This window comes from Mycteria americana, chromosome 18 (assembly GCF_035582795.1).
Source record: "Mycteria americana isolate JAX WOST 10 ecotype Jacksonville Zoo and Gardens chromosome 18, USCA_MyAme_1.0, whole genome shotgun sequence".
In the NCBI taxonomy this organism is placed as follows: Eukaryota; Metazoa; Chordata; class Aves; order Ciconiiformes; family Ciconiidae; genus Mycteria; species Mycteria americana.
Window position 1 is genome coordinate 10,798,331 of NC_134382.1, and position 21,679 is coordinate 10,820,009.

The window sequence follows — 21,679 nt, forward strand, 5'->3', positions numbered from 1 at the left end:
TGCATGCAAATCAGGCGGAGCGAGTTAGTTCGCCTTCCCCCGGAGCCGCCAGCCAGGGGGAATTCGCCAGATTCAGGGAGAAGGAGCGGGTCGGTGCCTCGGTGCGCAGGCGAGGGGAAAGTCGCTGGCCCGGCGCGGCGTCCCCCGGCGGGGGGGGGGGGGGGGGGGGGGGAAAGGCCGTCTCCCGGCGGGTCTCTCCCCCCGCGGGGTCGCGGGGCTGCGCCGGCGGGACCCTGCGCGCCGCCTCCGCGGGGGCTCCGGCGCCCGGCGGAGCCGCGCACGGCCCCAGCCCGGCTCGCCCGGCTCCTCCGGCTCCGGGCTCCGGGCTCCGGCTCACGGCGGCGGGTCCGCCCCCGCCCCGCCGCGGCCCGCGGAGCGGAGGGGCCGCGCTCCGCCCCCGCCTCCTCCCCCCGCAACTTCCCCGAGCCGCGGCCCCCCGCCCCCGCCCCGCGGGTGCGCGCACAGACGCGGGCGCGCCGAGCCCAGCCGCGCCGAGCCGAGCCCAGCCGAGCCCAGCCCCAGCCCAGCCGCACCGCGCCCGCAGGGGCCCGGCCGCCCCGCGCCTCCCCCGCCGCGCATGGGGCGCGCAGCCTCCGCGGGCGCGCAGCTGCCCCGCCGGCGCTGAGGGGCCGGGGCAGCCGGAGCGCCGACCCCGCCGGCCCCCGGGCATGCCCGCCGCGCCGGCCGCCGCCTGCCCCGCCGCTGAGCGCCGCCGCGGGCGCGGGGCGGCGCGCCCGGATGGAGAGCTGAGGCGGTGAGCCCCGCCGGGCCGGGACGGGCGGGCCGGGAGACGTGACGATGTGGATGCGACGGCTCCCGGGAAGCAGGTAGGGCCGGGGCGCGGCGGCCCCGCGGAGCCCCGCGGAGCGAGCGCCGGCCGCGCTTCTCGCCGCCGGCCGCGCTCGGGGAGCGGCTCGCGGAGTTGAATAATGAACTTCCCGGAGCGGGGGGCGGGAGGGGGGGCGGCCGGCGCGGCGCGGCGCGGCGGCTTCCAGCGCTCGGAGAGGCGGCCGGTCCCTGCTCCGGGCGCGGCGGCAGGGCTCCCGCCATCCGCCTCCCCCGGCCCCGCTCGGCCGCCCGGCCCGGGGAGACCTGCGGTCCGTGGCCCTTCGCCTGTTGTTCCCCGCACGCTGCCGGGAAGGGTCCGTCCCCGTCCCCGTGTCCCCCCTCCCCCCCCCCCGCCGCCCCGGCGGGTGCCGGTCGGGGGAAGGGGCCGGGGGGGCGGCCGGGGCACGGTGCGGCGGGCGGGCGGGTGGATGTGTTGGGGAGATTAATCGAGGATTGCAAAGCAGAGGAGACGGAGGCAAAGTGTTATGTAACGCGTTTTCATTACCGCTGCGAAGTCATCTGAGCCCAAATCTTGTTATTGCCGTGGTACTGTGTCGGGAGAACAGGAGTTACCAGCCCCTGCCCGCGCTCGCCCCTCTGCCCCTGCAGCCGCAGGAGCACCCGGCTCGCTGTTTTGAGCCTGTCTCGGTGGAATACCTTTGAAGCAGCAGCCTGTTAAACAAGTGAGATCATGAGGAAAACTACGCTGCTGTGTGTTTCGTGTTCTGTTCCACTCCCCCCCCCCCCCCCCCCCCCGGTTTTGTATTTAAAGAGTCCCGTTTTTGAGCCGGTGAGTGGTCCGTGTGACCCCTGCCCCAAGCCTCCCCTCTGCCCAGCGCCAGAGCGGTTCACGCGTGTCGTCGTGTCCTCCGGCTGCGTGGAGGGTCTCGCTGCTGCGGCGAGGGGTCCCGAGGCGAGGGGTCCCGGCGGGAGGCCCCGCTCCCGCAGCTCGCTCCCCGGGGAGCAGGACTCGGCACCCCGGACGGCTGCGGGGTGAGCGGATGGACGTGGCCCCGCCGCCAGCCCTACCCCACGCAGCAACTAGGGGAGCCCATCAGCCCGCTCCGCTCCCCGCGCCCCTGCGCTCCGGCAGAACATGGCTGCTGCTTTGGGGGTGCGCGAGGGGAGGCGGGCAGGGCCCCCCGAACGCCGCGGGCAGGCCGCGGGTGATGCGAGGGGCCTTTGTCCGTCACCCTTCGGAGTCGCTGGAGGCTTTGTCCTTCTGCCTGAGCTTTGGATGGAGTCCTGGAGGGGGAAACTTGAACTGAGGTTTTGTCTGCGCCGAGGAGCTGGCGGAGGCCCTCGGCTTTTGTTTTACGCTCGCCTGTGCCGTGCAGCATATTCCAGAGGCACGTGGCAAGTGAGGTCCCGATGCCCCCCGGCCTCGTCCCCTGCCCCGGCCGATGCGCCCTGACGGCCCGGGCACACGAGCACCTTCACGCTGCTGCCGGAGACGTCCGTCCGTCTGCCGAGGGAGCGCTGCTGCGTGGTGGGAAGGACGGTCTCCAGGGAGTCTGCGGTGATGTAGTGACCTTAGGAATTACTCCTAGGGAAAGCACCCGAGATGTTTTTCGGGGTGCCTCGCATTTGGATTTATTCCGTGGCAGATGAAAAGCCCGGTGGAGCTGGAGGGCTGTTTCCCGAGGCTGGAGCCAGCAGAAGAAGACTGTAATCTTGGAAACAGAGGATGCCCTCTGCTTTTTTATTTTTGTGAAGAGTTTAGCAATGAAAACAGGAGCCTTCCGGTCGCTTCTCTCCTCGATTCGCCTTGCGAATTTCTTTGCTGTGTATCCTGGATCCTCAGCGCCAGGCTGTCCTCTGTACCAGCTCATCAGCTTCCAGTCCCTCCGTGTTTTATTTTTAATAAGAGAGAACTTTACTGCTAACCTTGCCTGCTGCTCTCACTTCTCTCTAACTCTAATTGCTTCTGGCTTTATTTCTGACATTTCCCATGTCATTTCCCCTCATTTTCTTGAAGACTGCTAGAAAAATAGCTGCAAGAGAAGCAGTAGACCTTTCCAGCGCCCGTTTCACCCCGCGCAGTCTCTGCCTGGAGCTGCTGCCTGCTGCGGGGAGGTGGTACCTTATTGCTCCTTTCAAGTCGGATTCCTTTCGCCCCGGGGCAGCGGCAGCTGCGTGACCTTGCAGGTGAGCCTTGCTCTTAAGCCGAGGAGGGCAAGACCTGCAAACCCACATCGCTCAGAATTATTCTGCCCTTGCTTTCGTGAAGGGGAGCTTGCTGCTCCCCGGTTCTGAGGGCTGCCGGGAGCCGGGCTGGGTGTGCAGCCTTACCCCTTAAAGCCTCTGCGCGGTCCCGGGGATGCTCCGGATCCGCTCTGCCCTTCGCAGCGCGGCAGGCAGGGGTGCCGCAGGGTAAAGGTCTGTTATTTGGGGGGACGGCAGCTGCCCTGTCGCCTCCTGAATGTGCACCGACATACGTGTGCGTGCATACGGCTGCATCAGTGCCTGTGCCTGCCTGTGAGGGCACGACAGCTTTCTGCAGCCTGCCGTCTGCCTGGCTTCTAGCTGGGGCTGAGGACTTCGCTTCCATAGCTACAAATACCATATTTTAAACAACGTGCCACGCTTTTTACAGCATTTAGCTCCGGAGTGATTTGCAGTACGAGTAAAAATACTGTTTGCAATTTCTTGCCGATTGTATAAAACAACTCATTAAAAGCATACGTCCCTGCGCATTGGCACTGAGGAAACTTTATGGGCCTTGTAGTTACTGCCAAAGCAAACATTTTCCATGAATTTCACTCATCGAGTTCACGCTGTCAAATGTAGATTCAGCCGCTCGTCAAAGATGCAAGCCTTGCAGTCTGGAAAGTAATGAGAGCAGTAAGCAGTGGGAGTTAATGGCCTCCACTGAGGAGTCCTTACTCATCCCGCATCCACGCAGGGGCTGAGCTGGCTGCTCCCAGGTGAATTGATTGCCACAGAAATTCATCTAGTGTCACCGGCTATGATACTTAACAGCCACAATAATGCTTGAATAAACTGCGCTTTTATGCAGCAGTTCGTACCTCCTAACTGGCAGCAATTTCACAGATGAGGCAAAGGGAGTGGCGCTGGTCTTTAGCAGCCTCTTCCCCAGAGCATGAATAATTGTTGTAATAACGCCGGAGCCGTCGCCGCCGCGTTGCCTTTGTGGTGTCTCTGGCAGGGTGACGGATGGGAGCTGCCGCGGTTGCAGAGCTGCCGCTCGCTCTGGATGCTTCGGGGCTGCCCCACGTCGCCAGCCGTGCTGCCTGCCTTCGGGACGTGGGGCGTGCGAGCTGCCGGCCCGTCTGCTCCAGGCGTCGGAGCGCCGCAGCTCGGGTTTGCTTTATGTAACAGGCATCTGCTGAAAATAAGGAGCTGCTAATTCTCCTTCAAAGCCCAGCCTGTCAAGGGGAGCCACAGCGAGGTAGAGACCAGCTCTCCGAGTGGCCCGATAACCTTGTTCCTACCTTTCCTCATCCACGAGGTCTCCCAGCACAGCTTATTTACATTTGTATCTATATGTATGTATACAGGGCAGCGGTGAGCGCCGAGAGCGGCTTCACGCAACAGCTCCGTAGGGTGTGAATAATCCATATGACTTCCGACAGGTCTGAGGTTCATTATGGAAAAGTATACACGCTTAAGCCTTTAAATATAGCTAATGGGAGAAGGACTGGGAGGAAAGATTACGGGAATCAATGTGCTGAGCCGGAGCAGCGGGAGCCGTGACCCCCACGCCAGGCTGCTCCGCTCCGGGCTGCCGTATCCATTATTCTCGTTGAGGGCTGGTGATGAGGAGGTGGGTTACAGCAGTTGAAGCCCAACAGAGTTTGGGTTTGAGACCAAAACTCTTCTAGCAGGGTAACTCCTCAAAACCGAGCGTCCTGGGCAGGATCAGCGGGGAGGATGGAGCGGCCTCATTGGCACTTTCACCCCCCTCGTTTAAACCAAAGGGGTTCTCCGTCCGTCCTTCCTTCTGTCCGTCTGTCCCACCCACACTGGATGGTACCGCTGGGAGGGGGTTTCCTGGCCAAGCCCAGCGACCCGGCGGCCACTGTGGGTTTTCTGGGGGAGGCTTCCGAAGCTGCCGCTTGGCCCTTCTTCGCCTTGGCTACGCGGTTTTCATCAGAGTGAATTTTTTCACTGGAATAACATAAAACTCTGGACCTGAACTGCCTCCTTAAAAATGGAATTCGAGTTGATATGAATATTTCCTGTGGCTCTTCTTACCGGGACCTGCACCTACAGACTTTGATAGCTTACATAATTTCCTGCGATGGAGATGTACTTCATCTAATTTCACTTTGAAATGCATTGATTAAATCAGAACTGCTGGGAGATTTAAACTGAGTCTCTGTGGCCTGAACTTAACTGTGGGAGGTTTACCTGCCTTCATCCTTCAACATTAATTTGGTTTTATGAGGATTCCTCGTGAAATGAGGTTTCGTCTGCCGCTGAATTGTTACTGCTTTCTGGGTTTATCAATTCCTTTCTCTGGCCTCAGCGGCTCTGCGAGTAGAAGCCGTGCTAAAGCCGCCTTTCAGCGCGGCGTTGGATGCCTTTGCGTGGAGCCACGCCGGGGGACGCAGCGGGGAGCGATGGGCGTTTCTGGCGAGGCTTTGTCTCTCTCTGGTGCTTCTCTCTGGTGTGGGGTGCCCAAGCTGGAGGCGAAGCGCCCGCGCTGCTCGTGGTGCGGGCGACGGGGCTGGGCGATGCTGCGGCAAACTCTCGCCCAGGGCCAGGGCTGCTGGGTGCGATGCTCGTGGAGCGAGATGGAGACGTGCAGCGGTAACCCCAGGTGCAGGAGGATGTGTCCTCTCGTCAGTGCCGAGTGATTCAGCCTTTCTGGTACCAAGCAACAGCGATAAAAAGGAAAAGAAATCCGGCTTGGCTGGAGATGGATGAGTAGTTGCATGGAAATAAGCAGGGACGGGGTCAGCGAGCGCTGAGCGCCCTGGGACAGGAGGCCGAAGCACCCGCCGGGGGCTCGCCCAAGGTCCTTCCCGGCAGAGCAGCAGGTTGGACAACCCCAGCGCAGCCTTTGAGCCTGGCTCTGGTTTTCTGTCCGAGACCACTGACCGCCTTTGGGCCAGTGCTCCACCAAAGTTCAGCGGCAGAGGCTTCCCAGCCCTCCACCTTTGCTGGCTCTCCTGGAGAAATTAAAACGACTTAAAAAAAAAAAAAAAAAGCTCATCATTCATAAAGTGTTCATTTTCAACTCTGCTCTGCGAAATGTCTCATTGTGACTTGGAAATGATGTGTAGGCAGAAGATGTACTTTAACATGTGATGATTTTTGTTTCAATTTGCTCTGGAGGTCTTTCTCAGCAGCTCTGCTTTTCTGGGAGCGTTGTTGCATCCCCAGCAATGCTGTGTCTGTTCTGCCGGTGGCTGCTGGTGCATCCCGACAAGCGATGCTGCCGGTGCACTCCAGCAGCGTCCGGCTTGCCCAACGCTGCACGGAGCTGCGGGCAGCAAAAGCCGTTCTCTGGTGCCGCGTTTCGCGGGAGGCCCTGTCTGGAGCGGGTAGCGGAAGCAGCTCGCCAGTTCCTAATGAAGAAGATGGCTGGCAGCGAGGAGAGGCAGAGCCTCGGCTGCCAATCTGCTCTTAGCACTGGGCGAAGCTGGCCGTGGGATGAGGCTCGGCTGTTGCAAAGTGGTGAGGTGGGAGCGGTGAAGCTTTCCTCTGCCTGGCTGCGGTGCAGGCACTGCAAACGCCGCTGGCTTCCAAATAAAGGCTGAGTAAAAGCTGCTTCAAGAACAACACGTAGTGTGGGAGCGGTGACATGCTTCCTGCAAGAGAAAAACAAGCCTGGACCCTTGAGGTGGAAAACCCGGGGCTTGCCAGAGCGCGCGTGCCCTAACGCGAGAGAAGCGAGGGATGGGGACGTGCTGGAGCAGGGACCCGTGGCGAGGGGTGACCGCGTGCCTCGGGACGCCGGCAGAGCCGCACGTGCCGTGCGGGGGACTGCGCTGTTCCGTGCGGGAAAGCGGTTTTGTGGAGTTTAGCTATGACCTCGCAGGGACCAGTTGCCCCCGTCCATACGGGGCTTTGGCCATGGCTCCCTCCCAGCAGCATCCCGGGATGCTCAGGAGAATCTCCTTGTGATACCGCTCCAGCCGTGGTTTATGGCCCTATAAATAGGAAATGTGGCTGCGTAATGCTGGCTTAGTAACTGCGTAAAGCTTTTGTGGCTCAGTGTGGGAGGGCTGAGGGCTTGTTGCTCAGCAGACAGCATTTGAGGCTCCGTTAAGAGCAAACGGCGCTAATTGATGTTGCCACTTGACTGTGTGTCGTTCAGGTTAAAGACGTGGCGAGGTCGGGGGGGGGAGCCCGGGTCCCCCCGCCCTGGGATTTGCCTGCCCGGCGAGCCGAGCCCGCCGCACGCGCGGCTTCCTCGGGGACGCGTTCCTCTAATTGCCAGAGTCCCGTGCGTGACCCCAGCCCTGCTCCCGCTGCTTGCGATAGCATCTCCGCCTCGTCTGCAGGACTCGAGTAATGAAGCGTCAGTTAATTGACATGGATTAGGACATCCACTTAAGTACCCACCGAAACGTGGGTGATTAATGCTGGGAGCCGTGGCCACGCTTCCTGCCGGGAGCACGGTCGGGCTCTGCCTCTTCCCGGCAGAAGCCGAAGCTCGGCTGAGCCCGCAGCGGCTGGGCGTTACACAGGGAAGCGTTGCCATTTCAGATGCTGGCAACGCTATTTTAGAAAGAGCTCCCGAGAAGAATAAACCCATTTTCTACAAGTAGTTGCCTTTCATGGGTTTTCTTATTAAGTTTTCTCCGGGAAGGATGAGGTTGAGTTACTCATCTTCTCGTTTCTTGGCTTCGTAAGAGGCTCTCTACTCCTCTAGCGTCCTCTGATGTGAAATATTCAGGACTTATTCTGTGTTCCCATCAAAGTGACATATTCTCTGGCAAAATCAATTTTGCTAATTTTTATGGATGAGGATGGAAACGTTTCTTACAGGCATTTCCTTGGGGGGGTTCTGCTCAGGCGTCCGGTGGGAAGGGATAGATTCCACGTTCTTCCCTTTCGTCCTTCCGGAGGTCCGGACCTGCGCAGCGCGAGGCTGCTGGCACGTGGACCCGGCGCGGGGGGCGTTTGCAAGAAGCCGAGATACCGTGGGAGATGCAATGAGTTACAGAGGTTTGCGAAAAGCAGCGAGGGATGCAGGAGGTCTCCCGTTGCCACCAATCTGCCTGGCAGAGACCTCCATCTCTCCTTTGGAGATAACGCTCTGAAAAGTTTAATCACTCCTGCAAAGGGGATTTTTTTTTTCCTAATGAGATGCAAAGCACAGCGATATCTGACTCACTGGCAATTAGGCTCCGGAGGGTGTGTGCCCACAAACAGCACAGTGTTTTCTAGGCGCTCAGAGTGCCTCTGGTGACTCACGTTCACCTTGATCCCCCAGGATTTCACTCCCGCGGCTGCCGGAGCGGGAGAGCCTGCGAGCTGCCCGGATGCCGTGCGCGTGATGAGGTGGCCGTGGCAGGGAGAACTGGGCTTCTCCGTGGAAAAGAAATTGTTCGGTGCTAAAAGGGGATTTAAACCTCTGTATGAAAGGATCAAGAGTCTTTGCCTGGGATTTCATTCCTGCTGCCTTCGCTTTCTATTTTGGTTTGGCTTTTTCTCCATCTTTTTGGGCCGTTCTCTGTTCTCCATGAAGTGTGTCAAGCCGTGAGCCTTCTCCAGCAGCGGGATGTCCCTGCCGCGGGGCTGGGCAGAGCCCTGGTCCCGGGCTTGGGAGCGGGACCGCGGGGGCCGGGAGCTCCCCAGCACCGCACCGGAGCCTCGGCTGGGCCATGCGGTGCCCTGCACCGTGCTCCCCTCCCTCGCGCCCCAGCTCTCGTGCCTTTGCTTTCTCCCGGCTTTCCTATTGATGTTTCACACCTTCAAAGAGTGCTCTGCTGCTGCTTTTTTTTTTTTTTTATTCTATTTCTTGCTCCATAAAAGCCATCTGTCTATCTGTCTGCTTTTAGAGGCTTTATTTCTCTCATCTTCTCCATTTCTGTAAGAGTTACTGGATCTTTTGAAATTCTTTACGCTTTCCCTGTGCTCGTTCCCACGTATGGCTGCTGAGGTTTCAGGGCAGGCTGTGCATCCCTGGGTGCCGGGGACTTCCCAGGAGAAAGTTTGGATCTCGGTTACTCTGGTGTGAATGGCGAGTGGATCTCGTAGGAGACCGCGGTGCCGGAGTTAAGACCGCGGTCAGTTGGATTTCCCGGGGCACCGCGCAGCCCGTGCGGACGTCCATCCCTCACCGCGGGAAGGGATGGCTGGGCCCTGTGCCGGGCATCCGGGCGTTTCCAGCGGGGTCAATGCTTGTCTTCACTCCTGGGAAAGTGGAGCTTTTGGGAGATCGTCATTAAAAATCCCATTGGAAGCTATTTTCTCCTTGGGTATTTTCCACAGTGCTAGTATTTCCCATTGATGCGGATATCTCGGTGGGCAGAGCGGTGGACTCCGATGTGCGGCTCCTGCGAAGCCGCATTGTGTTACAACAATGCAATGAACGTGTTTTAATTGTTTTATTTTAAAGCTCATTAAGCTGCTACTTTATACCTACTGAGCTAACTTATCTTATTTTTTTTAGATCAAAGCGTTTCCTGCGTACGTTGTAATGACACGCTTGAGCACATTAATTTAGAAAATAAGATAAGCGCTCGGTTTATTTACCAGCGAAGCGGTGGTGTTAAAGGGCGGTGTAAGCGGTAGCTTGTACCTTGGTCGTCTTCTCTGCAGGTCCCTTCAGAGCCAGAGGGCTGGGTTGAAATAGTCGCTATCTCTTGAAACCACCATGCCCTCGTGGATATGGGCTTCAGAGGAGGAAAACCCCTCGTAAGGCTCCTGCTCCGGCCTGGGATCGGGCAGGATTATCGCAATCCTGGCATTCGGCTCCTGGCGGGGAGAGCCCCTCTCCCGCCGTCCCGTCCCGCAGCGCTCGGGCTTTGCATCCCGCTCGTACGCCCCGACGTGGTCGTTTTGGCAAAGAGGCCCGATCGTCCTGCAGAAACCCGGCTTTGTCCACAGGTTGATTATACAGGGGGTAGTCGCGTGGCAAAGGAAGAAAATTCACCTTCATTTGTGGCTTCAGCGGAAGCGCACCTTCCTCCCTGAGCCCACAGCTGCATCAGGGAGCTGCTAAAGCGATCCGCCATCCTTATTTATTCTGGACAGCGTTAGGGATGATCTCTAAGCTCCCGAGTTTAGTGCTCTCATACATATGTCGCAGTCCCTTCCCTTCAGCCGCACCGGTTTTTAAATATGTTTAGTAGAAGGGGAAGGTGTTCTCCGCTCTCGTGGTGGTGATGGGAGAGGGCAGCGTGGTCCCGCACGCCCGGAGACCTCCTGGGTAGCTGTTAGCAAGTAAAGACCGGGAACTGATGTTGTGGTGCAAGCCTTGCCCCGTCTCCCTGCCCTGCCTCCTTCAAACCGGCTGTGTGCCGGCTCCCCGCGAGTCTTCAGGTGGGGTCCCCTTCTGAAAGGGTCCTCTCGCTTTTTCAGCCCCTCCTGTGCTTATTCGCATTACAGCCCTGACCAGCAGTACCTTTTGCTCCCCATCTTGCCGTGCCGGTGTCTTGCTCTCGCTCCGATGGAGCAGCGATGCAGCCCCGCAGTACCGGCTCCGTCTTCGATCCGGTTAACGTCAGATGCGCTGCTGTTACGGCACACTTCGGTTCCTACCAGAGCTAGGTCTGATACACAGGAATACACGAGGCAGTTTAGATAGAAGCTAAAACCAGGGGGAAACCCCCTAATTTCCTTAGGTTTCTGGGATTTTTTTCATATCACCAAGAACGGAGCTCGAGGCTGTGACTCTTCACCAAGATTTTTGGTGGATTTGGAAATCTGAGAGAAACTTCCCAGCAAGTTGTGTCTGAACTGAAGCTCTTGCTGCCGCCTGATCCCCGGCGCTGGTGCAGAATTCGGGGGGGTGAGTGCGATAAGTCGGCGACAGGTGCAGGTTTGGGCTGGAAAGCCAGCGCTCACAAACCCCCTTTATTCGGCGAGACAAAAGCCGAGTGTTATTTCCGACGTGCGATGAAATGCCCCACTGTCCGGCCCTGCCACGCTAAATGCGCGCAGTGTTTGCCGGCTGGGTCGGCCGGGCGCTGGCAGCGTGCAGAGCGGCGGCGGGGGAAGCGGTGGCCGCGCCGTGCCCGCCGGCGGGGATGCTCTAGCCGTACCCCGGGCCGCGGGGGCCGAGCCTGCAGCTGAGCCGTCCCCTCCGGCAAATGCTCGGGGCGGTTTGTCGCCCGGCTGGGGTGGGAGGCAGCGCGGCCGCCGTCCCCCGCCTGCAGCGCGCGGGCAGGCAGCGCGGGCGGCTCGGGGCGACGTGCCCGGGCCCTGCCTCGCCACGTCTGGCAGATGAAACCGCAGCCCGCTGGGTCTTCCCGGGGGAGCCAGACTGCGCGTGGAGCTCCTTCTGCCGGAGCAGCGGCGGGTGAATCACCGAGCTCCGGTTTTGCGCAGAAATTTGCTGAAGATGTTCCTCCGTCTGAAGGCGCACGCCGACTTCTGGGCTTCCCACCCCTGGCGCTTTTCAAATCCTATCTGAAATAATCCCGCAAGACCGGGGAAAACGCTCTACAGCAGATGCTGCGTCCGCTTTAGAGCAAGTCGAACTAGGCTGGCGATCTTGGACAACGTTCACCGGCTCGCTGCGTTAGCTGAGCTCTTGCGCTCATCCTCAGGCTGGCTGCGGGCACCGAGCACCCCTTAGTCCTGTTGGCATCCCTTTAAATGTTTACAAATGGGAAATGAACTTAAACCCCAGGGTTGAAGTTTGGCTCGGCTTTGGCAGCGACCAGGCACATGGCCGCCACGGAGCAACCCTGCTTTTGCCTTTGCAGCAGTGCCACGTGCGCCTGTTTTCTCAGTTTTCCCCTTTTTTTCCTCTTTCCTGCATTGCTCTGCAAGCCCGTGCCGCTTCTTTCGGCGTGGGATGCAGCGGTGGGGTCCCGCGCCGGTGGGCTCCAGCACGAGCCCTGGGCTGGTGCTTGGGGCTTTGCCCTTTCTTTGCCTCCGGCGAAGGACGGGACCGAAGGAGGGAGCAGCCAGGGCCGCGGCACCGCTGTGCCAGATCTGCTCTCTGACAGCCTTGGCAGGGTCTGCGCCTACCGCATCAGCATATTGGCGGTACCGCTGGGTATTAATTATGCCTTCCGCACTCGCGGCTATTCAAATGTTAAAATTGTTTATTTGCAGCTGGGCGAGCTCAAGACAGAGGCAGAAAAGCCGCGCGCGAGCGGCTCCCCTCCGCCGCGGAGGGTTTTTAATTCGCGCAGCTCTGAGGGCTGCGAAGCCCAGCGCCGCTTCGGGATGCTGCCTCGGAGATCGGCCGCTGCCACTCGCACGCACGCAGGAAGGGAAAGCAGGAACAGCCAGCACGGCCGATGCACGAGAGGAGGTGCGCGGCGCGGGAGGGAAACGCCTCTGCCCCTTGGAGGTCCCAGGGACCCTTGGAGGACGGTGGCACCACCGGCGAGCCCCAGTGCCCCCCTCTCCTCCGCGGGACGCGGCTCCCCCAGCGCAGGCAGGGACGGATCCGGCCACCGCTCTCTCCCCGTTCGCGTCCTGGGGAGACCCCCTGCTCCCCAGCTCCGGCTGGCCTCTTTCCGCCCCGTTTTCCCGGGGCAATGGGCGCCGTCTGCCTGGCTGCGAAAGCGTGGTGGTGAGAATTCAGCCTATTTCACCCTCTGCTGATTTCCCGCCGTGATAAATCCCATCCCCTCCGCTGCGGGAAGCGGTGTAGGTTTAATTACTTGTGGGGAGAAGGGGGAGAGCGGAGGAACTTAGGACTTGTTTCAAATATCACTTTTATTAGGAGGTAATCCTGAAGCTCAGTTCTGTAATATAGATAGGTAGTGATGTGGCACATTTAATTTACCTAGTGCTACTGTGTGTCAGCTTTTGTGCCCTAATTCCCACTCCTGGCTTTAAAGAGCTTGGCAGCCATGTTTTCTCAAATTTGTAATTATCTTGGTAGAAGTCGTGGCTGCAGACGGCGCAGTGAATAGTAAGTTCCCCGTTCCCGCTGGGTCTGGGTTCAGAGCGACTCGTTTCGGAGCAAAACATCGCTTAGGAGAGGGGTGCTCGGGTCGGCGGTGCCCGCGCTCCCGCGCCTCTGCTGCTGGTGCCCAGGGGAGCGGGGCGGGGTGCGGCGGGTGCTGTGCTGGGTGCCCCGCTGGGGTGGTCCGCGGGGTCTCCGGCTGATCTCACGGCGTGACTCACCGCCTGCCTTTTGGCACCTGTCCGTGCCGCCCTCGCTGCGTCCTTCCTCCCAGCCCCGGCGAGGCCGGTCCCGTTCCGGCCTGGCGGGAAACAGCGATGCTCTATTTCCATGGCGATGGTGGGGAGTGCCACAACAAAGGACAGTCGCTGCACTGCAGGGATCGTCACACGGGGAAGCGGGGCTGGAGAGGAGAGCAGCTGCGGCGGGCGCCGGGTCTACAGTCCCCGCCTCGGCGAGGACGCGCGATTGCGGGCCAGATATCTGCCACGCTGAAACTTTCCCCTCTTCCTCTTGCTCCAGCGTGGAAGTCGCCCGCTGAGATGCTGCCGAGATGCAGCGGCCTCCTTCTTTCTCCAGCCAGCGAGTTCCTGCAAATACTCTGACGACGAGTCATGCCCCGAACGCCTTTGTAGGACGCGCAGCCGCGCTGCCAAGGATGCTTCTCCTAGAGCGTGGCGCCCGCTTTCCTGCCGCGTCTTGCCTGGGACGAGTAACATCGCCCCGTCCCTCCGGCCACGGCTCCCGCTCCCGCTCCAGGCGTTTGCCGGAATATTTTTGTCTCTGTCTTGCTTGGTGTTTGGAGATATGAAAAGCTCAGAGTTTGTAAATCATCCCAACAAGGACATAACCTTGATTCCCTGTGCAATACCAATAGATTACCTAACAGGAGGCATGAAATGGAAGAATGGCTCCATTTGTATAATTCTGCATTAAAAATCAGCCTATTCTGCATTTAATGCTGCCTGTGAAGTGTCTCCACAGTCAGGGGAGACAGGGGCCGGCGTTGGAGAGCAAACAAGTACCTTATGTAAGGGACGCAAATAGGCACCTCTCGCCGGTGCTGCCCTGGGAGTCACACTCGAGCGAGCCTTTTCAGGCGTTGGGGAATTGGCTTATGTGCAGACGGCTTGCAAGCTGCTGACAGTTGGTGTTTTGCAGTTTGTCAGAGCCGCTCGGTGCCCATGATCCCAGTTAATTGCTCAGACGGATTACCAAACTCGGGGATTTCTGGGCGCTCAGCGGTCGCCTGGTTTTGCAGCCGCTGGATTAACCCATGTCCTGCCCGCAGCACTGGGGCTCGCCGGTGGTGCCACCGTCCTCCAAGGGTCCCCGGGACCGGGGCAGAGGCGTTTCCCTCCCGCGCCGCGCACCTCCTCTCGTGCATCGGCCGTGCTGGCTGTTCCTGCTTTCCCTTCCTGCGTGCGTGCGAGTGGCAGCGGCCGATCTCCGAGGCAGCATCCCGAAGCGGCGCTGGGCTTCGCAGCCCTCAGAGCTGCAGGAATTAAAACCCCAGGCATTGCAGCGAAGCGGCAGCTTCTCTGGAAGCTCTGGCTCTCGCTGGGGCATGGCAGAGCGGGTGGGAGAAGGAGCCTGGCGCAAGGGTGAGGTGGCACCTAGCCGAGGACCGGCACGGGGGTGCTGCCAGCCCTGGGCTCGGGGGTCTCGCTCCCATCGTGCTGCTGGCCCCTCTGCTCCCACAGCCACCTCTGCTCTGGGGGTGCTCGCGCCGGCTGCCTCTGCGGCTAGAGATGCAAAATAACGTGTGTGGAGGGGGGTTTTCCTCCATTTGTCCTGACTGCTCTCATCTTTTGTCCGTGCACTGTTTTTCCTACAGATTTCCATCCAACTTCCGTGCTGTACTGCGCTGCCAGTGCATGGAGCTCCGTCGTTTCAAAAGCACTAAGCAACCCTCAACGCTCCTTATCGATCTGGAGACATCGCGTAGCTGATGCAAGCAGCGCTCCGTGCCTGCGTAGCCCGTGCACGTGCTTCAGAGCGGCAGCGGCGTTGCAGGGGCTGTGGCTGCGAAGCAGCAGCCCTGGGGCGATGGGCCCGGCTGATGCCCGAGGGGCAGCGGGTTCGGGTTCGCGGCTGGGATGTGGGTCGGGGGCTGCCTTTCCCAGGCCGCTGCTTCACGTGTATCCCAGGACAGAGATAATCTTGCATTTTCAGCTCTGCAGCAATCTGAGATCACAAATTACCAAAGCATTTCTCTTGCTTGTGCGTGCTCCTCAAAATGCTCGGGGGCTTCTGGCTGTACGTGAAGCTTCATCGGGGTGGGAGGGATTCGGTCGTCCCGGCTTTCCCGGTGGAGGAGCTGCTGAAGGCACGCAGGGCTGGTGGCAAGAGCCACGTTGCTGCTGCCCGTGGGGGCGGTGAGACCGGAGGAGCCGGGCAGCGTCACCACACCAGCCCCAGACACGAAAGCGCCCTGGCAGCCTCTTCCCAACTGGTGAAGAGTGCGGCGAGCTCGCGTCCTCCGGCCTCCTTGAAATTAATCTCTCTCTTAAGTGCCAACTTTCCTCCTCTTCAAAGCAAACAGCTGCATCTGAAAGGATTTGAGAAGGGATTTTCATACTGGGGAGAATTCTGAAACGTGTCGCGCACGGTGGGAGGGCTGCGATGGCTCCGTCTGAAACACCTTCGCCACCCGTAACTCCATCGCCTTTAAAACAGAGATTAGTTGGGCTCAGCAAAGCAACCCTGGAGCGCTTAACGTGCACGATCCCTGTAATTATCTGAGTAGTTTCCTGGAAATCTGCTTTTGTACTTCTCGTGAAGTGCAGGTAAATATTTGTAGCAGTTTCCCTTACTGTGTGAGAATACGGCCGCCTCTCCATCCATTAAGCCGCGGGAGCAGATTTGTGGTTCACAGGAGCAAAGGCTTCGGATGAGGAGGGCGAAGAAGGGATTTCACCTTCTCAAATATCTCCGCTGCTCGTTTCCTTTTTTAACCCAATTTCAGAGTTTTGTTGAATTTTTCCTTGAGTTTGAGAAGTATTTTGGGATAATGTTCCCATTCACCTCCAAGATGGCAAAAGAAATACCATGAAAATTGCCCACACTCCCCATGTCTCTTTGCAATGGAAAAAAAGTTGTGTGTGTTTATGGGGGTGGTCAAAATCCTAATCATAATCAAAATCCTGACTTGCAGAGGGTTCAGCGAGCAGCGTAATCGCAGCCCTGCCTGGTGCATCCCTCCAGCCCGCCCCGCAACCCCAGCCGGGGCTGGGTCCATGCCCCCAGGCTGAGGCAGACGGGTGCTACGTGCACGGCCGACCGATTCATCCCCTTCCCTACGACAGAAACCCCCCCTTTGAGTGCAAGTTGGTGAGTTATTCCACGCACTGAGAGCAGCGACGGCTCCTCTTGCCTCTGCTTTCCAGCCGGTGGGATGCAGCTTGTGCAGCTGGAGGAGGGTTTGTGCCATTTGATGTCTCAGCAAAGCTCAAACGTCCTCCCAGCAGCGGTGACTTTCTGCTCGTGCCTCCCGAGAGGCGAGCGGACGCGCTCCTGCCCGCTGCGGCGATGGGGAGGCAGAGGCACGGGGACTCCCCGGGGGGGCACGGCGGGAGCAGCGGGCTTTCGTGGGACGGCTCGGGGTTTTTTGGGGCAAACACGAGGTAGCGGGACCTCCGGGCTGGACGTGTCCCCGCGCCCTGGGCTGCCCTCGGGCCACGTCTCTCGCCGCCGGCTTTGGCAGGGTGCTCGAGCGGGGCCGGGGGAGCGGGAGGGGTGGCAGGGGGAGGAATGGGTGGTCCTGCAGCGGAGCCCAGGGCCCCTGGCTGCCGCCGGCCCCGCCACACGCTGCCGCATCCCCGCATCCCTGCCGCCGCCGCGCCGAGCACATCGCGCTGCGTTGCCTAGACAACGGCAACTCCTACACACTGCTATTTATTCTGAAGGACACTTGCTCTTATCTGTTGTTGCAAAGCCCTCAAAAGATTGCATGCCACGCAAAATTCCTCCGAGGTAACCGGACTCGCTGCTCCCGTCCCAAAAGCCACCTCCTGGGGACATGCCAGCCAGCAGGGTGGCCGGGAGGATGCTCCTTGGGTGGCAGTCCCTTGGCGGGCATCACTTGAGGGGACGCAGGCGGGAGGGCGACCCACGCTGTCCTTGGGGCGGGACAGGCTGCTGCCAGGGGCTCTGCCTGCCTCGTGCTGCCCCGTATGAGCCATGGGCGTCCCCCGCCGTGTCCTTCCCCATCGCCAGAGGTTGTGGCCTGGGGAGCGATGCCAGGAGCAAGGGACACCCCTGCCTGTGGGGTCACCTAGCACTGCCTGGCCGCGCTCGGGCACAGCCTTTCTGCTGTGCTGGCCTGAAGCCAGCGGTTGCACGGTGCGTTTCCCTTGCGTGTCTGCCCGGTGCTGCAGGGGAGCAAGGCAGTGATGCTCGGGCAGGTCCTGTGCAGGAGCAAACCCCCGTGAGCTTGGGGCTGCCGTCAGTGCAGCTTGAGAACGTCATGAGCGAGCAGGAGGAAATGGGGAGAGGGGAAAAATCCGTTTTTCCTGCGAGCTGCCAATCCCGAGTACCGAGGACTGGCATTTTGTCTTTCAGAAGCTTCCACGCAGCAGCTGGGATTTAGCGAGCACCAAGTTTGGGCTGGGCGCATCTTCCCTCGCCTCGTTCAGCGGCCGTTAATAAAAGTGCCTCCTGCGCTGCTTCCTCGCGGAGAGCCGGAGGGGCAGGGAGGAGGTTTGGGGGTGCGCACGGGTGGCGCGAGAGGTGGTACCCGGTGAGCGTAGCACCGGGAGGTGCCCGGCACCTCTCCTTCCCTGCGAGGAGACGTTTCAGATGGCGTTAGGGAGTCAGGCCGAGGCTGAAATCGAGCCTGGCGTGCCGCTGGAGTGAATATGAGCATTGCTAAGGTGAATCTGCGTTTAATGCTCTCGCTGGAAGCCGGAGCTCCTGAGTCCTCGCCGGCGGAGACGGGGCGTTGCCTGTGGCACTGCCGATGCAGGGCACGCGGGGGATGCTCTTCGTGCTGCCCCCCACGGCACTGCCACCGCTCCGCCGGCCTCTAAAAAAAACCCCACCGACAACATGTTTTGGGTGGTTTCGTTTTTTTGAAGCCTTGAAATCCTTCCTCCCCCAGCCTGAACTATTTTGGTTTATGTTGTCTGTTTCTGGCTCTTCCCTTTCTCCTTCTGCGCTCTTTCCCTGCGTTGCCTTATTCCTCCCCAAAATAAATGCTGTTACGCTTTGAAAAAATACCCAATTAGGAAGAAAAAAGAGATCCTCTGAGCAGAAAAAGACTGTGCCTGAGAGTATCCAGGTCAGATCCTTTAGCTTCATTTGCTCACGCATGGAGGGAGGGTACAAATGCTTCTGTCAACCAGATGCACATTTTGTAGTGCTACCAAGGACTTTACGGGGCGCAGCGCTGCGGAGGATTAGTCTATTTAGCCATATAAAGCTCTCATTAACTCCTGCTGAGTTCGACAAAAGTCTTCCTTGTGTAAAAGCTGAATAAAATGGAGTAAAGATTTTTGGGCTTTGGCCTAATGACTTTTTTCGGGCGGGGGCGGGGAGAACAAGAAAAATTTGTGTATCAGGCATTTTCTTACTGCGAAACACCGTGCTTCCCGTGGGGTAGCGTCTTAGGGGAAGGTGTGGTGCCGCTGAGGAAGGGAGAGGGCTTTGCCGTGACCTGACCTGGTGGCGGCACGTTACATCAAAGCAAAGTTTTAAATAACGAGCCTGCCGACAGTTCAGCGTGATTCCCAGCTATTCTGTGAAAGAGGGAGCAGGGAAAGGGGCTGCTCATCCTTCCCTGCTAGGCTGGGGGCTTCACCGAGGAGACACCTGGCACGGCACCCGGCGAGTCCCCGTGCCACGGGGTCGCGTTCGGCGCTGGGTGCTGCTCTCCGCAGGAGGGGATGCTCCAGCTGTGGCGTGGGCGACCTGCTCGACGGGAGATGGGTTACAGGTGCAAACACAGGAGCGTGGGTCCCTTCTGCGTCAGCTCACTGAGGGATTAATACCGCCGTCCTCTGCGGGCTCGCTCCTTGTACCTTGCCTTGGAAGCTGGGGAGCAGGGGTCGGGCTCCTGCTGAGACCACGGAGCAAAGGCTCTCGCCGCTGGCGCTCCGCTTGTGCCATCTGCTTTAGAAATTCATCTAAACCGGCTGAGTTTGGGCAACGCAGACGCTGGCCGCTCACTCGGGGCGTTTTGCGGTAAAACCCGTCCTCAGGTCATTCACGGCGTTCACAGATCCACTGAAAAGCAGCAAAGTCACGTTTTCGGATGGGGGTCCTTGATCTGCCTTGTTCGTGGTGGTGGGTTTTGAGGTGGGAGGAGGGTGGGGACGGGGTGCAGGGTGCTCTGCGATGCTGTCTCGGGGGGTGCTGGCTGGAGCAGCAGGGGAAGATGGCGGCACCGCTCTCCTGCGCTGCCGGGGCTCGGGGAGCCGGGGCGTGCGGTGCGGGGAGGGAGCGCTGGGTTGCTCCCTGCCTTTCTAACACGGTCGCTGTCTGTCCGCAGGTCAAGTTGCCCGCTCGGAAGCCATGCTTGGATTTTAATAGCCATGTTCCACCTAGCCATGGACCTTGCCAGCTGCCAGCCGCCAGCCAGCAGCGCTGGGGGGAGGCTCTCGCCGCGGCCGGTGCTCCGGCACAGACTGTCCCGCAGCTCGCCGTGGGGCGTGGGGAGCGGGGAGGAGCTGCGGCGCCCCGGCCCCCCCTGGACCTGCGCCCCCACGCCCCCCCCGCAGAGACCCCGCTCTCGCCGGCCACCCCCGGCCGCCCCGCTGCCTGCCGGCCGCCCCCTGCGCCGGCCCCGCTCCCGGCGGGGCCGGCGGCACCTGCGCGGCCGCGGCTTCGCCCCGTGGGACGGGCGGTCCACGGCGCTGCCCGAGGTCATCGTCTGGGGCCCCACGGGCGAGGAGGACTCCCTGGAGAGCAGCACGCTGCCCGGCGCTTTCGCCACCACCACCGCCACCACCACCGCCGCGACCACCGCCGCCACCGCTGCCACCGCTGCCGCCACGCCGCCTCCCGCGCCCCCCAGCACCCCGGCTCCCGCGCCCGGTGGGGACGTGCCCCGCAGCAGCCCTGGCCGCACCAGCACCGCCGAGCCGGCCGCCGGCCACAGCAGCGGCAGCAAGGATGCTCGCCCGCCCCGCGGGCTGGGAGACAGCACAGGTAGGGTCTGCCGGGGGGCCGGGGGCTGCGGCGGGTAAACGGGGAGGGCTGGGGGGTCCTGGGGCGGAGGGGTCACTGCGGCACGAGCTTGCCTGGCGGCAGCACCGCCTCGGACGGAGATAAATGCATGATGTTAAACAAGAGCACTCGGGAGGCAAGCGGCAGCTCTGATTCATTGCCTTTATCAGAGGCGTTTTCCAGCAGCTTGCTGTGTTTTTTCCCATTAGCCGTATCCATCCACAGCCCATCTCCCGTAATCGTATTTAGCGTGGTGCTCGGGCGCGGCAATGCGTTCCCCCAGCGCTATCTGCTGCGTGGACATGGATGGGAAAGCTGCTTCCCATTTATTTTAAATTATATTTGTTATTGCCAGTATTAAACTGTGGGATACCCTAGTATAGTTTACAGAATTTATTCACTGTGCATCGACTGCTTTTAGCCCACAGTGATTTTCTAGTCGAATCGAAAAAGAATTTTATGGGCTAATCTTAATCCCAATTAATTTACCTACCCTGCCCTGCTTGGCAGAAAGAGGCAAGGCAACCACAATGTTGTTCCTGACTTAGAGGAGTTATTTGTAGCGGCAAAAAACCTCCTAACCTACGCGCCTTTTAAAAAAACGCTGGAATTGGCTGGATAAATTAGCAAGGGAGTATCGGTAACGACTGCCGGCGTGAGCTGCTCGCTGCACGACGAGCTCTTCAGCCACGTCTCCCCAGATCTGCCGTGCTCGGTGCCTCCGGCCTCGGTGGCATCGTCCGGTCCGGCTGCGCGGGGTCCGGGGGGCTCGTTGCCGTCAGCCGGCTGCGGCAGCCTGTCGGCCCGCTCCGTTTGCAGCACGTGGGAGGATGGCCCCGCGCACGTGCTGTAGCTTAACCGAGTCGGCTGCCTCGTCGAGGCGAGGACGAGCTGCCGGTGCTGCCGCGTGCCTGCCGGTGCGCCGCTGCCGCCGCCGCCCTCCCCGGCCGGCAGATCGGCAGCGAGCCGCGGCGCCGAGCCTCCGTGTCCCCGGCAGCCTCCCAGGGGGCCGGCTGCTTTAATCTGCCGGCTCTTAGCTCTCATTAGGGGCTTTTTCCAGGATCGGAGGTTTTGCTAATTAACTTCTTTGCACCGAGTGGTGAATGCGATAAACTCCTTCCCGGGGCTAAAGCACCTTTTTGATCTCAGCCCGTCCACCCTACACTGAAAAGCGCCTGAGCTCCGGATCTGCTTTTCCCTCTGCTGCTGGGGCTGAGCGCCCGGGAGAGCGTTTCGGGAGCGAGCGGCCAACGCCGTCTCGAAGCACCGGCCACGGTTTTGCTGGCAAGGCGCCTGTGCGAGGCCATGCATTTTTCAAGCCCAGCTCCTCTCTGTTATATAAGCTTTAGCGGCTGGAAGTGTTTGTTCTCTGCTGGGAAAAACATATGGCTACAAATTAGGATTAGGTAACTTGTCTGTACTTTTTATTTGCCTCAGCGAGCATTGAAGATCCCCGTCCTGCCGTCCTGTAAGGTGCCGCACGTCGCGATAGGAGCCCGAGGTGGGGGGGCGGGCGGGGAGGGATGCTGCTCTCACAGCGTGTGGTCCCTCAGCTTTGTCTGGCAGCAGCCCTGGGGGTCGGCGTGGTCCCACCTGCAGCACCCAAGGGAGCTGGGGCCACCCGGGCGCCGGCAGAGCCGCCCCAGGGCTCCCGCAGCCGAGCGGACCCGT

At 60.3% G+C, this 21,679-nt stretch overlaps 1 protein-coding gene across 2 annotated transcripts in view; it reads left to right on the forward strand.

The window, feature by feature from the left end:
- The first annotated feature begins 688 nt into the window (after positions 1–688).
- Positions 689–21,679, forward strand: part of AJAP1 (adherens junctions associated protein 1) — a 41,151-nt gene continuing 20,160 nt past the window's right edge. For both annotated transcript variants that reach the window (XM_075520438.1, XM_075520439.1), the window contains exons 1-2: positions 689–827; positions 19,332–19,990. In XM_075520438.1, the coding sequence (XP_075376553.1) occupies positions 799–827; positions 19,332–19,990 (688 nt within the window). In that variant the 5' untranslated portion in view covers positions 689–798. The remainder of the gene's footprint in view (positions 828–19,331; positions 19,991–21,679) is intronic.